The sequence below is a fragment of the Eurypyga helias genome, unplaced genomic scaffold, assembly GCF_000690775.1.
Source record: "Eurypyga helias isolate BGI_N326 unplaced genomic scaffold, ASM69077v1 scaffold9609, whole genome shotgun sequence".
Taxonomy (NCBI): domain Eukaryota; kingdom Metazoa; phylum Chordata; class Aves; order Eurypygiformes; family Eurypygidae; genus Eurypyga; species Eurypyga helias.
Genome location: NW_010273911.1, coordinates 612 through 13,502, shown reverse-complemented (window position 1 = coordinate 13,502; position 12,891 = coordinate 612). Strand labels below are relative to the sequence as shown.

At 40.1% G+C, this 12,891-nt stretch overlaps 1 protein-coding gene across 1 annotated transcript in view; it reads left to right on the top strand.

The window, feature by feature from the left end:
• The window catches only part of DARS (aspartyl-tRNA synthetase), a 39,612-nt gene extending 30,032 nt beyond the window's left edge, over positions 1–9,580 (top strand). Inside the window, exons 8-15 of the mRNA XM_010159646.1 lie at positions 969–1,103; positions 2,281–2,428; positions 3,366–3,512; positions 5,032–5,074; positions 5,758–5,838; positions 6,197–6,308; positions 7,186–7,257; positions 8,941–9,580. Coding sequence (XP_010157948.1) covers positions 969–1,103; positions 2,281–2,428; positions 3,366–3,512; positions 5,032–5,074; positions 5,758–5,838; positions 6,197–6,308; positions 7,186–7,257; positions 8,941–9,032 — 830 coding nt within the window. The 3' untranslated portion in view covers positions 9,033–9,580. The remainder of the gene's footprint in view (positions 1–968; positions 1,104–2,280; positions 2,429–3,365; positions 3,513–5,031; positions 5,075–5,757; positions 5,839–6,196; positions 6,309–7,185; positions 7,258–8,940) is intronic.
• The last annotated feature ends 3,311 nt before the right edge of the window (positions 9,581–12,891 follow it).

Sequence of the window (12,891 nt, the reverse complement as noted above, 5' to 3'; positions counted from 1 at the left end):
ATTAAAATCAAGCAAGCAAGCATCCTATTGTTTGAATGAGATCATATGTTGTAAAAATAACCAAGTTAAGTTGATGCAATCCTTACCAAACTTCAAATTTAACTGTCGTAGCTGTTCTAAGATTTTTGAAATTACCTCTGCTGAAAAATAACTGTAAATATTCAGTGAAACCATTTCCGTGGGAGTAGTGGTAATGGAAGAAAAGAAACATTAATCTCAGTGCAATGGTTAGTAATAATAATAATAAGTACTTTACCTAGAGTTAACATTAGAACTTTCAAAGTTTATGAACTAATCTTTCACTCAGGCGTGCTTTTGTTAGCAAGTTAGGCAACACAGCTGTCGTATCCCACACTGGGAAATGGAAAGGTACAGTGACTTGGCTGGTAGTTCTGGTGGGCAGTTTGCAGTGAGGGATTCAATGCCTGTGTTCATAGAAGGTTGAGAGGACAGGAACCAAGGAGTGTGCTTCAGACAGAGAAAAAGCTTTCCACCTTTGGCAGATGTCCCCTGGTAACTCTGATTTTGGCTCAGAGATGCCTTCAGTCGGAGAGGATGGTCCTGGCAAAACAGGATGTGCACTTTCATCTCTGCCTCTGCAGTTAACCCCTGGAAGCCTGCTTCACTGACACAGATTGGTTTCCACAGAAACGTTGGGCTGCGAGCAGATGTGGCGGTACAAGCATGCACTCTCTGCTGTTCTCACTGTAAGGTGAAGGTCAGCAGGGAATAGGAGCATTTTAAAGTATCCCAAGTAAATTTGCAGATGTGCAAGACAATGTGTGACAGCCCTGAACTGCAAAACTTCCCGTAGCGTTAATGGATGCAAAGAGATCTTTTTCCTCTAATATGCTTTGAAGAAAACTCTCCTTCTGATCTCTGTTGAAGACCAATAGTCTATCATTCTACCTCTGGTTTATTTTTTACATTTTTTATTTTAATAATCACTGCAAGCATTTGCTTTTCAGCTGCCAGTGAAGGAGGTGCCAACGTGTTTACTGTATCGTACTTCAAAAGCAGTGCCTACCTGGCTCAGTCCCCGCAGCTGTACAAGCAGATGTGTATATGTGCTGACTTTGAAAAGGTTTTTTGCGTTGGGCCAGGTAAGAAAAGCATTGGTTTATCCAAAGTGTGAAGTGTGCATGGATGGCTTTAGCAGCTGTGGTACCAATAAGATAACCCGCACACTGAAGGCTTTGGATGGTTTCACTTACTATCGTGTTTCACTTTCCAAACACAGATTTCAGTTGGGGTGACCAATGAGAGTGAAGTTGACAGAGAAGTTGCTGGAACCAAGCTAAAATGCTGAAATAGGGGTGGAGTACTCTTCTGCAGGGCTTGCTGTTCTGTGAGGAGAAAGAATAACTTGCACTGGGAATTGATCACACGATGAAATCAGTAAAACGTGGAACAACACTGATCACTGAGGCTGTAGTTTCCCATTAACCATGCCCAATACTTGCCCAGTTGCCTTAAGCTGCCCAGTAGTAGCAGTTAAAATAGGCAAGCTAGGTTTTATATACTTCACATTGCATATTAATAGATACTTATCCCTTGCTTTTGTATACGTACCAAACAACTTTCTTTAGAAAATGCATATTTTTAACTGGGCTGTCCGTAAATAAAAAAAAATTACTGATTTCCAGTCTCACGCTGTTTTTCTCAAAAGCTGATAGGACATGGCCTCTTTAGGTGGCAATACAGCTTTTTTTTTTTTTCTAAGACCTCAAAGACGATGGGTTTCAAGATAATTAAGCTGGAAATGCTGCAAAACAAGTCAATAACAGCTTATAAAATTTAAAAAGGTGGAAGTAATTGAGAAGATTTAAAATTTCTTGTTAGTTACTAACAAATGAGTCATGGTTTATAGGAAGACATGTTTATATTAGGCTCATCTATCTGTAAAAAAAACCCCAGAACACACGTGCACAAGTCCATTTCCTCTGAAAAAGACGTTTTTCAAATCTGAAAGTTCCTGTGTGCCTGCAAGCCTCTCTGTTTTTTCCACTTCTGTCTGTTGGTGTAACAAGAGATACTGCCTCTCTACAAGTCTTGTCTGTCTTGTATCCTTTGAGCACCACAGCTACAATAATGCTGTCACTGTTACAAATGATGCTCTGAGGCAGCTAGTTTTCTTTTTGTTTTCAGTGAGAACTGTCATGTCTGAAGACAGCATTGTCTGCCTGATCCAAATGCTGATGTGATTGATTGTCAGTGTTATTTTTCAAAATGGAATGACACTTTCAGGTCGGTTAGAATTTCTGTTCTTTAATTTTACAGTGTTTCGAGCTGAGGACTCCAATACACACAGACACCTGACTGAGTTTGTTGGTCTGGATATTGAAATGGCTTTTAACTATCACTATCATGAAGTGGTAGATGAGATTGCAGATACCTTGGTGCAGATATTCAAGGGACTTCAGGAGAGGTAATGGGAGCATTTTTCCATTTCATGAGCAACATCATTTGTTTGAGATCTCTTGCACGGTGCTACAAAATGGGTGAGCATTTTATCCTCACCTTGTGAGATAATCATTAGCCATCTGATGTACAACAGGACTGCAGAACAAATGTTTTTGCCTGACTTTTACAGTTCACTCAAGCCATAGGGCAGTAAGCTGTCTATTTTTAGCCCTAGTTGCATCTCCTAGAGTATGCTGGCTTGCCCTAAGAAAACCTGGTGTTTACTGCTGAATGGACTCCCTAACGGAAATGATCCATCATTAATTTAAAACATCCTTCTTTTTGTACCACTACAGGTAGACTGCTTGTTCTATTTTGAAATTAATATTTACTATCTAAGAAAGTTTTTCTGAAGTTACTGTAACAGCCTGCATCTCTGCCATGAAAACAGCCAAGATTGTGTTCCATTATTCACACTCCAACTCATTAAAAAGCCAGGCCAGAAGTTTAGGAAGAGGTTTTCATTTGCTTACAAATTAGACTATCTTGCCAGCAGAAATGCACATCTTTTCATCTGTCTAGAAGGAAACTTCTCTCTTATATTTGAAATAGAATATTACTCAGATCAAAGAAGAACCTAGGTAAATACTACAAATCAAAGGGATGGTTTCTCGATGTCTTTACTGTGAAAATTTGACCTAGTCAATTATTTCTTACAAAAGGAATAAGACAGAAGTATTAGTAAAATATTAACAGGTTGAGCATTGAAGTAGATGCATTAACTTACAGGAAACATTTCATTAGGATTGTACAGAATTTCTCCAGAAGTGGCTTTAAGAGTGTCTTTGACGTTTCAAGAGGGCCCTCTTGTGGCACAACTGCAAAATCACCATTTGATGCAAGGACAGTGCATTTCTTGATGGGTTTGTATTTTGCTTCTGTTCCTGTTTCCTGGTATCTAGATTCCAAACTGAAATTCAGACGGTGAACAAGCAGTTCCCATGTGAGCCATTTAAGTTTTTGGAGCCGACTCTGAGGCTGGAATACCGTGAAGCTGTGGCCATGCTTAGAGAGGCTGGTGTTGAGATGGGTGATGAAGAAGATCTGAGGTACTTTGGCAGTACATAAATGTGTCAGTCCTATGAAAGTGGTAGTAAAGTGTCAGTTTCGTTCTGTGCAGCTGACAGCCTTCAAGAAGGAACCACAAGCTTTCAAAGGAATAAACAGTACTCATATCCAGATAAATGAGTGGATATGAAAAAGGTCTTTTCTTTTAACTTGGACTATATGCACAAACTCTGAAATCCAAAAGAAAATAACTTACAACATAAAGTGCAAGTACTTGAACCTTCTAAGGTGTCATGGTTTAACCCCAGCTGGCAACTAAGCACCTCGCAGCCGCTTGCTCACTCCTCCCCTGCCCTGGTGGGATGGGGAGGAGAAGTGAGAAAAAGGTTGCGATAAAGACTGTTTAATAGGACAGCAAGGGAAGGCATGAAAGAGATAAAACAATATACAAAACAAGTGATGCACAATACGATTGCTCACCACCAGCTGACTGATACCCAGCCAGTTGCTGAGCTGCCCCACCCCAACAACTACCCCCTAGTTTATACACTGAGCAGGATGTCATATGGTACGGAATATCCCTTTGGCCACTTTGGGTCAGCTGTCCTGGCTGTGTCCCCTCCCAGCTCCTGCTGCAGCCCCTTGCTGGCAGGGCGTGGGAAGCTGAGAAGTCCTTGACTCGGTATAAGCACCGCTTAGCAACACCCAACATATCACTGTGTTATCACATTATTCTCATGCTGAATCCAAAACATAGCACTATACCAGCTACCAGGAGGAAAATGAACCCTGTCCCAGATGAAATCAGGACACAGGGATAAAAGAAGCATTTGTTTTTTTCTCGGTTGCCTTCCTTCATGAGAATTGTCATGTATTTGAATAGGATTAAACAAAAAGATTCTTCAGTCTTAAGGTCTTTATTTTCAATAACACCTTCCCACCTCTCAGAAAAATGATGAAGCAGTCATGATTGCATTCCCATTGATTGACTGGAAGATGAGTTTAATTAACTGATTATATATAAACTTATCTAAAGACATAATAATATGTAGTTTAATTTATAACAATAAATTAAAGTATTTCAGTTCTTTCCCATGATATATCCAGTGCCATTAGGATAATGTATGATTTTACAGTTAGACAATCTGAGCATCAAAGAAGTTTCAATGGTAAGAGTTTGACAGGGAAAAATAATTTCCTTTGCTTATGTTGTTTCAACAACAACTGCTTATGTTGTTTCTCACTGCGCGCCCGAAGAAATGGCTGCGCGTGGTATATGCCAATAGGAAACAGCACACAGTCCTTCAGTAATCAGAATGTGGTGACTAGGAAGTACTTACCTAAAGATATTCTTGCTCTTAATATATCAGTTAATTTAAGGGGTGTCTAGGACAAATTTCTGAAATTTCTGTCTGCACAATCCAAAACATTCAGAAACAAGTACTAGATTTTCTAAAGGACAGCGTGCAGCAGATCTGTAGCTTGAAATCTTTTTAGCTTTATGAAGTATATAATTACAAGTTTAAATCCCTTCATTTGAATGTTGACAATCTTTTTCAGCACACCTAATGAAAAGCTCCTGGGACGCCTGGTAAAGGAAAAGGTAACAGTTAATTTAGAATGAATAAATGTGTCGTTGAATCTGAAACCTGATGTCATGGAGTCACTGGGTTGGTATAAATGCCTACTTCATGTAAAACAACTTTTTACACACTGATTGAGAGTACAGTCTCTCAGAACATACAGAAGTTGTGAAGAGCTTGTCACTAGCATAAGCCTTTCTTAATTGGCTGACTGCATTCCCATTTTGCTGCTGCTTATCTAATCTAGTGACAGTTTCGTCTGTGTCACTAATAAGCTGTTTCAAACCATTGTCAATTTTTGGGATTTATTTCTATCAGCTGTTCTGCTGAGTACACCAAACAGGATAGTACGTTCCAAAACCAGTTCTTAAAATAATTTAAAAAACCCTAAACCAGATTCTAATTAGATCTATAGGAGAAGATGAGATCCTTGGCAAAATACACACCTGTTACTACAGCAAAACATTTTGCTGCTGAACATTTGTAAGTTTACACTATAAGTAGTACTGGAGAACTGAAAAATAATACACCACTTTTACTGATAACTATTATTTTTTAAGATAATACTGTCAAATTTGTGCGGAGTTATTGAGAGATCTCTTTTTATTTTATTTCAAAGATTCACTGGTTGTGTCTTCCTCTTGTAATTTGTTCTTTACATCATTTTCTCTTGTACTAACTGGTTTCAATTATCTTCTTTCAGTATGACACAGACTTCTATATTCTTGACAAATATCCTCTTGCTGTGAGGCCTTTTTATACAATGCCAGACCCAGTAAACCCTGTAAGTAAAATCCTTTGTTGTTGTCAATGGGGTTTTTTTGTAGTTTAAATTATTCCATGTAGACATAACTTGGCAAAATAGAGAATGTATACTTATATGATCTGCTGTTATAATTAAAACTCTGATAACAAGATTTAGGTCAGTGTTTCATGACCTGTAAAATGTTTACAGTTTTGTAAATCGACTCCGGTCTGATGAGAGGAGCCAAAGGGCTGTTGTTCCCAGACAGGATCCACATACATGGCGCTCTTACTGCACAGCTTTGGATATCTGGAGGGGAGTTACTGGGAGGTGCATAATTGCCACCTAAGGATGGAGCAACTGTAGGTAGGAACTAAACTTATCTTTGTCTTTCCAGAAAAACTCTAACTCTTATGATATGTTCATGAGAGGGGAAGAGATTTTGTCTGGAGCCCAGAGAATCCACGATCCTCAGCTGCTGACAGAAAGAGCCCAGCATCACGGCATTGGTAACAAGTCAAACACCATGAAGCTGAATTTACAGTCATGATTGGATTTGTTTCCTTTAGAGGAAGAACTTGGGGCAGGATTTGTTATATGGCAGTATTGAAGTCATAGGACTGTTTCGTGTTTAACGTTAATCCATCTAATTTGTTTAACCGTTCTACTCCAGAATGGTGGTATTAAGAAACTAGCTGGTTTCCCAGCAACACCTTGATGGAAAGGAATTGTTTCCGAGGACTTTAGAGAGAATGTAATGCAGGAAATACCCTCAACAGAATGAGGGTAGGCAAACAAGTCTCATTCAGTTGTGCCTCTGTACTCTCAACAAACTTCTTACAGAGTGCCCGAGCGGGATCTTGGTTGGCTGTCCTTTTTAAATCTTGAACTGAGAGCAAACGAGTAGGAAACGCCCTGTCTTGAAATTAAAAAAATAGAAGGGTGAAAGAGTAAACTTGGTGGAGATCACAAGAGTAAAATATGTATTAAAATTATGCTTTCAGTGAATGGCGAAGTGGCGGGTAGGCAGCAGCAAAGAAGGAGTAGCTCCCACTGTAGCAGGATGGAAAAACAGTTGCTAAATCTTTGCTTTCTCGCTGCAGTTTATTCAGGTCACCGTTTTCTCTAAGTTAAAGTGAACAGTTGGGCATAGCTCCACTCAGTTCTAGAATTTCCTCCCTGATTGTTATCAACAAAATTCTAAAACCAAACTGTTCTAATTTCTAGACAGTCCTGGATGATTTATATGTTTAATGAGCAACCCCCCACTGTTCGTTTATAAGTTAAATTGGTAAATTTTTTGCTGTGTTTGCAGTCCTCAAGTCACTTTTATGTTTGGCTTGGGGCTCATTAAGCAGGTGAGAAACATTTCTTTTTCCTCTCTAGATTTGGAGAAAATAAAGGCTTATATAGATTCCTTTCGTTTTGGTGCACCTCCACACGCAGGGGGTGGAATAGGTAAGTATCTGTATTTTGTTTTGTTCCGTGTTAACCTGAGCTTAATTTAAACTGCTCAGCCTCAAGGAGGGTTCAGTGTAAAATTCAGAATAGTAGCTTTGTTAGGTAAATGTGTGGTAGCACTTATCCTGGAGAATTTAAGGAGATAAGCTAAAGTGTAAGGATCATCATAAAATAATTAGGCAACATATTAATAGCACAGTCAGGCAAGTTTAAAAAATAGGTGATCACAAGAAAAAATGCTGATTTATTAGCCAGGCACATCACTTTTAAATTTGACCGATGAAGAATGTTTAAGGAAGCAAGAAAATACTGTATTTTGTATGGATTTATCACAGCCACTGGTCTCTTAGTGCATTTGATGAAGCTGTTCTGCAATGAGGAGAAGTGATTACTGCTGTCTTACTCGGTGATTTGAACGTCACTGATGAGTTTGGCTGATGCTAATTGTTTCAGCAAAGATATTGAGGCTTCGTGTCTTGGCTGCGTGTGTTTTACATGTTAAAATGAAAAAAAGATCAGGTTTAGGCATCTTAATGGTAACGGTTTACAGTTGTGCACATCGCTTTCATTAGCAGGATGAAATGTGTTCATGCATATGGAAACAGGACACTTTGTACGTCCTAATCAGTAAACACAGTGATTTCTTTGGTTCGGTCTTTCTGCATTTGCCTTACTTTTGTAACAGATAGTTAATACAGGCTCAGCATGTTCTCAGAACAAGTTCCTAATTAGGTACATTAGGTCTGTGACAAGCTATTGAGACAGCCTTTCTGAAATACCTACAAGATGTAAGCGTCGATGGTCACGCAGTTCTTGTGAGCAGGGGAGATGCAGCGTTTGCAGAGGATCCCAATCATGTAGGCCAGTCAGAACTGACATCCAGGAAGCTGAAGCTACATCTCTTCTACGGAGTAAATGCTCCATGACACATCCCAGAGGTCAGGCCAAGTACCAGACGAACAGGGGAAGCTGTGGGAATGAACACGGGTTTCTGGCTGCTCCAGATGGAAACCTTAACATAGGAGGGCAGCGGGTGAACACTCGTGTGCGTCCGGGTTTCATCTCGGTGTGGCTGGGGTGCACATGTCGCCCTGTGGATTAGGAAGTCCTTCCATGGCCCACAGTACACACATAACCTCTGAGGTTTCAGGAAGAAAGAAAATGACCAGTGAAACATTTATTATTGGAAGGCTATCAGCAGGTAGTTACACGGGTATTTTGCAGTACCCTTGTACTGCAGAGGGTTTGGGATGAACTTCCCCAACAGTAGGTTGTACTGTAGTTGCTTATGGCACTTAGTATCTCGCACTCTGGAGCTGTTAGGGCTGGTTTGGACTGTACTTCTGTTACTCTATTGGAGATACAGTTCTCCTGATTACCCACCTCCCACTCCCATTTTCTACACCATCCTTGAAGGCCCCAGGTGCTTCAATGCAGGGTTGAGTCTCTAGGACTATTGCTTACAGACCTGAAACATGTATCGGTATCGTGGCAGGAGGCACTGCATGCAAAATCCATAATTTTGGGATCCTCTCTGTAGTCAGACGTGTTAGTGTGTACATCTCAGGCCTTGAGCACGCTACTACGTGAGGCTGGCTGTAGGTATAAAGTACCTTTAGCTCCTTGAGGGTTTTGAACAAAAGACTGGCTGTACTGATGGGATTTTTCCATTTGTTGTAGGGCTGGAAAGAGTAACCATGCTGTACCTAGGGCTGCATAATGTTCGTCAGACCTCCATGTTCCCACGGGATCCCAAGCGACTGACACCCTGACACGAGCTGCTTTGGAAAGTTTGAGATGATTTGCCCTGCGAATACAATACGATTGCAAGCCTGTCCCCTGCTGTTGATGAACCTGTATTGATTTGAGCATCATAATAGGCAATTAAAAAAAAAAAAATTTCATTTACCCAAGTGCCACAACAATTTTTTTTATCCTTAGGTGTTTATTTAAAAGAAAATATTTTAACGGATCAAGACTCTTTGTATTGGCAACAGTGCACATTTTTAATGAAAATGTGATACTTTGAGCAAGTATTCTAGTGTCACATTAAATTGTATCATGTTTCTAAACATTTTAATAAATTCTGCAATAAAAATTCTACATTTTTAACTTATGTCAGCCAGATCGAAAGTTCTGAGGTACCGAATTGGCTCGAAGCTAAAATAGCTGGATGCTTGCAATTCAAAAGTCAGAAGGAAACCAGCCAGTTGTTAATTTCCATGCGTACCAGGTGGAGAAGCCTGCGAGAACAACGCTACTCTTAGCAAAAAGCCTTTGTGTGAAATTGTCAGAACAGGTTGCAATAAATCTCTCAAAGTAAATGAGATACAGTATCTGCCTTTCTGGTTTCTGCTCTGTGTCCCCACATGGTAATCATCAGTCGATAAAGGTTGTTTGGGTCTTTTTTTTTTAATGATGCAATAACTGCCTGAAGTTTAAATTCATTTTCTTTCTATCTTCTCTTTATTTAGAAGGTTGCATACAAGCCATAGGCCTGATTTGTACTTTTAAGTTACTCTTTTAAGAATGAATAGGTTACACACACTCAGTTTTAATGATGCAATAACTGCCTGAACTTTAAATTTATTTTCGTTCTATCTTCTCTTTATTTGGAAGGTTGTATACAAGCCAAGGCCTGATTTGTACTTTACATTACTCTTTAAGAATGGATAGGTTACACACGCTTGTGGAATACCCAAGGGATGTGTAATATGGTGATTTTAAGAGCAGGTCGTGTGTTTTCCTGCCTGACCCAGCCTTGTAGGGTAACAAACCAGCCAAATCAGCAAGGATTTCATGCATCTATTGCAAATGAAAGACAAGCAACTCATGCGAGCCAGCCGATTGCAGGGTTTCATTTATAAATGCTGTGATGAGCCCAACTGTTGAACATTTAGAGAAACTGGGTATTCCTGTAAGTCAGCGTACTTCTAAAATTCTTCCTAGACATCCTTTTTCTCAAATGACTCACTTGAACCTCCTCAGTTTGCAGTGATGCACAAAGCTACTTCCCTTCCTTCTCCCAACCCAAAGGATGTGCCCTGCAGTTGGAGAGGAACCAGGGTATTTGAGACTTCCTTTTATGGATGACATCTGATTGTTTTAAATTTGAAACCCAGCTTTCTTGTACATGTAGATGCCAAAGAGCAAAATATTAAATTCTTTACTTGAGCACTGCAATAATTACTATAATACACATACATATTTGTAATTCCTGACTTCATTTTCACTTAACATTTTACATGCTAAAGAGCTTTTGGGAGGAGGTATGGTTTAGACAGCCTCTGTTATTGTTGCTACCTTGATTTTTAAATGTCAGAGAAGTCACATATTGGTTATGCTACAAAAAGGTCAGTGAGGCTCTGTATAAACTGTGTAGAATTTCATAAAAGGGCAAATCATCTTTTGCAGCTGCCATAGAACAAGACTTAATTTTAATGTTTTGTGACAAGAGTTCTCCATTATAAAACAATCGTACGAAAGGTCAGTTGGGTAAAGTACTGGAAATGTAAAAGTTGAACTTTGTTTAGACGTCTCACAATTCAAGGAATAACACACTTCACTCATAAGCTTCGCTCGTGGATCTGATGTAATTAATTTACCATGGGATCTTCCCCAAATTATTAACTATAAAGTCTTACGGTGTACCTAGTTGTATTTTACAAAGCTAAGTGGATTATAAGCACAGCTTATCATCACAGACTCGTTACTGATGAGGCCAAGTTTCCCAACAGTTGTTTATTCAGCTAAGCCAACTGGAATGAATTTAATCATTTTCATTCATACGGAACCAGTAATGTATTCCGCATCAGAAGTGCATTCTTCTAATAAGGAGCAAAATTACTGACTTAGATTTCATGCCAACAAAAAAAGTATGCCGAGAACTGTGGTTCTTGCTCTAAGAAACCTTCTGGCAGCAGGTTTTGTGCTTCCCAAAATAACCATGCTTCTCCCAGTTCTATTCGGAGTTGTTCAAGCTCATGGAGTAGTTTGATTTATCCACAGTAGCTGCACAAGAGCGGGGGTTCGGATGGAGGCCTTGATGCCTTTTACGCAGAATCCTTTCATGTGCTTTCCCTTAGCTAACTGAAAATAATTAGGATCATAAATCAAAATGCATCTGTCCCGAATGTAATCTTAACAGGATACTGTAGTGGGAGCTGCACATGGTTAGAACTTCACTTGAATCCTGGCAAACAGCAGTTTCAGAACTGAATGTTGCTCTGACAGGCAGCGACTCTGGTTTGGTAGTTCTGGAGAAGTCAAACCTTTATTTCCAGTAACTTGCAGGAAGTTCAGCCTTTGAGGCGGAGCTCACCTTGCCGCTGCTTCTCCACCCCTTAGAACGGCCTCGGCTTTTTTTCCTTTCATGAGATACAGATGGTAGTTACAATGGTGCAATTTTTGTAAACTGAAGAACTATAAAGGATAGAGGTTAAGGAATAGCCAGGGAGTCATCTGCTCAAAACAAAGCTCCAGTTTGCTTCTGAAGTTTCACTACAAGGTTTTCCTGTGAAAACCCATCTGTGTTCACTGAGCTCCCCGCATCTGCCCAGCAGGGAAGAGGAGTCAGCTGTTGTGTTGGAAGCCAAGGGTGGGACTGTTCCCCATGGCTGCACAAACCTGGGTGGGTGAATCCTAGTTCGCAGCCAAGGACCACACAAGCTGCTTGCTCCCTGCCCAGCGGGACAGGGAGCAGAAAGGAGGAGAAAAAGTACAAAAACTTTGTGCTTTCACCCCAGGTCAGTCAGTTCCAGGTGTATTGGACCTGGAAAGGAAACTGTGCCTGCTTTCTGCTGCCAAAGGGATGGAGGAGAACACATTAGCAATTTCCCTTGCGGCACAGCGCTTGGCTGCCTTGGACTCCAGTCCGTATGTGGTTCCAGTGTGTCCCATCCGGTGGCAGGATTTCATTCAGGCCACGGGAGTCCACTGTTGACCTCCACAACTCCTCCCATACACTCCGCAGCCAGTGATGGGTCCCCTTTGAGCATGTTCTGGTGTGCCACAAAGAGCCAGGAAAACCAGCATGTTTTCTTGACAGCCATCTCTAGAGCACACAGCTTGCCCAAACAGGATTTAATTATGCCTCATTTGAGTATTACCATTATCTGCATGCAGGGTGGGGGGAGATTGTTTTTTTTAAGAGATAAATTGGAAAAAAAAAAAAACAGCAAGAATTATGTAGGATGAATTATTTTTTCTTTTAAAATAAGCCTTGCAACCAACTTACGCTTCTGCACATTTTTGCTAGTATGATCTCACAAAATATGGAATTTATTCACTGCAAGGTTTTTTTTACAACTCACCAAGCTTGTTCTACAATTTTCTTATTTTCTTTAGATTTAAAAGAGCATGTAACGTGGGATAAATTGTTGGGCAGTTTTTATTCTGTTTTGCCACCTCTTTAGCCCTTACACATCTTCAAAAAGAAAGCACAACCCTCAAAAAGCTCTATGTATGTACCAAAGCACAACAATCTGCATTAAAATAATACCAGCTTTCAAAAAGACTAACCCAGCCAGAACCTCAGCAGTGAAAAGTGCGTGAGCCGTCCAGAATTGCATCTCGTTACACCCAAACTCCCAAATGGCCAGACAGCCTTTACCTTCGTGCAATGAAGACAAC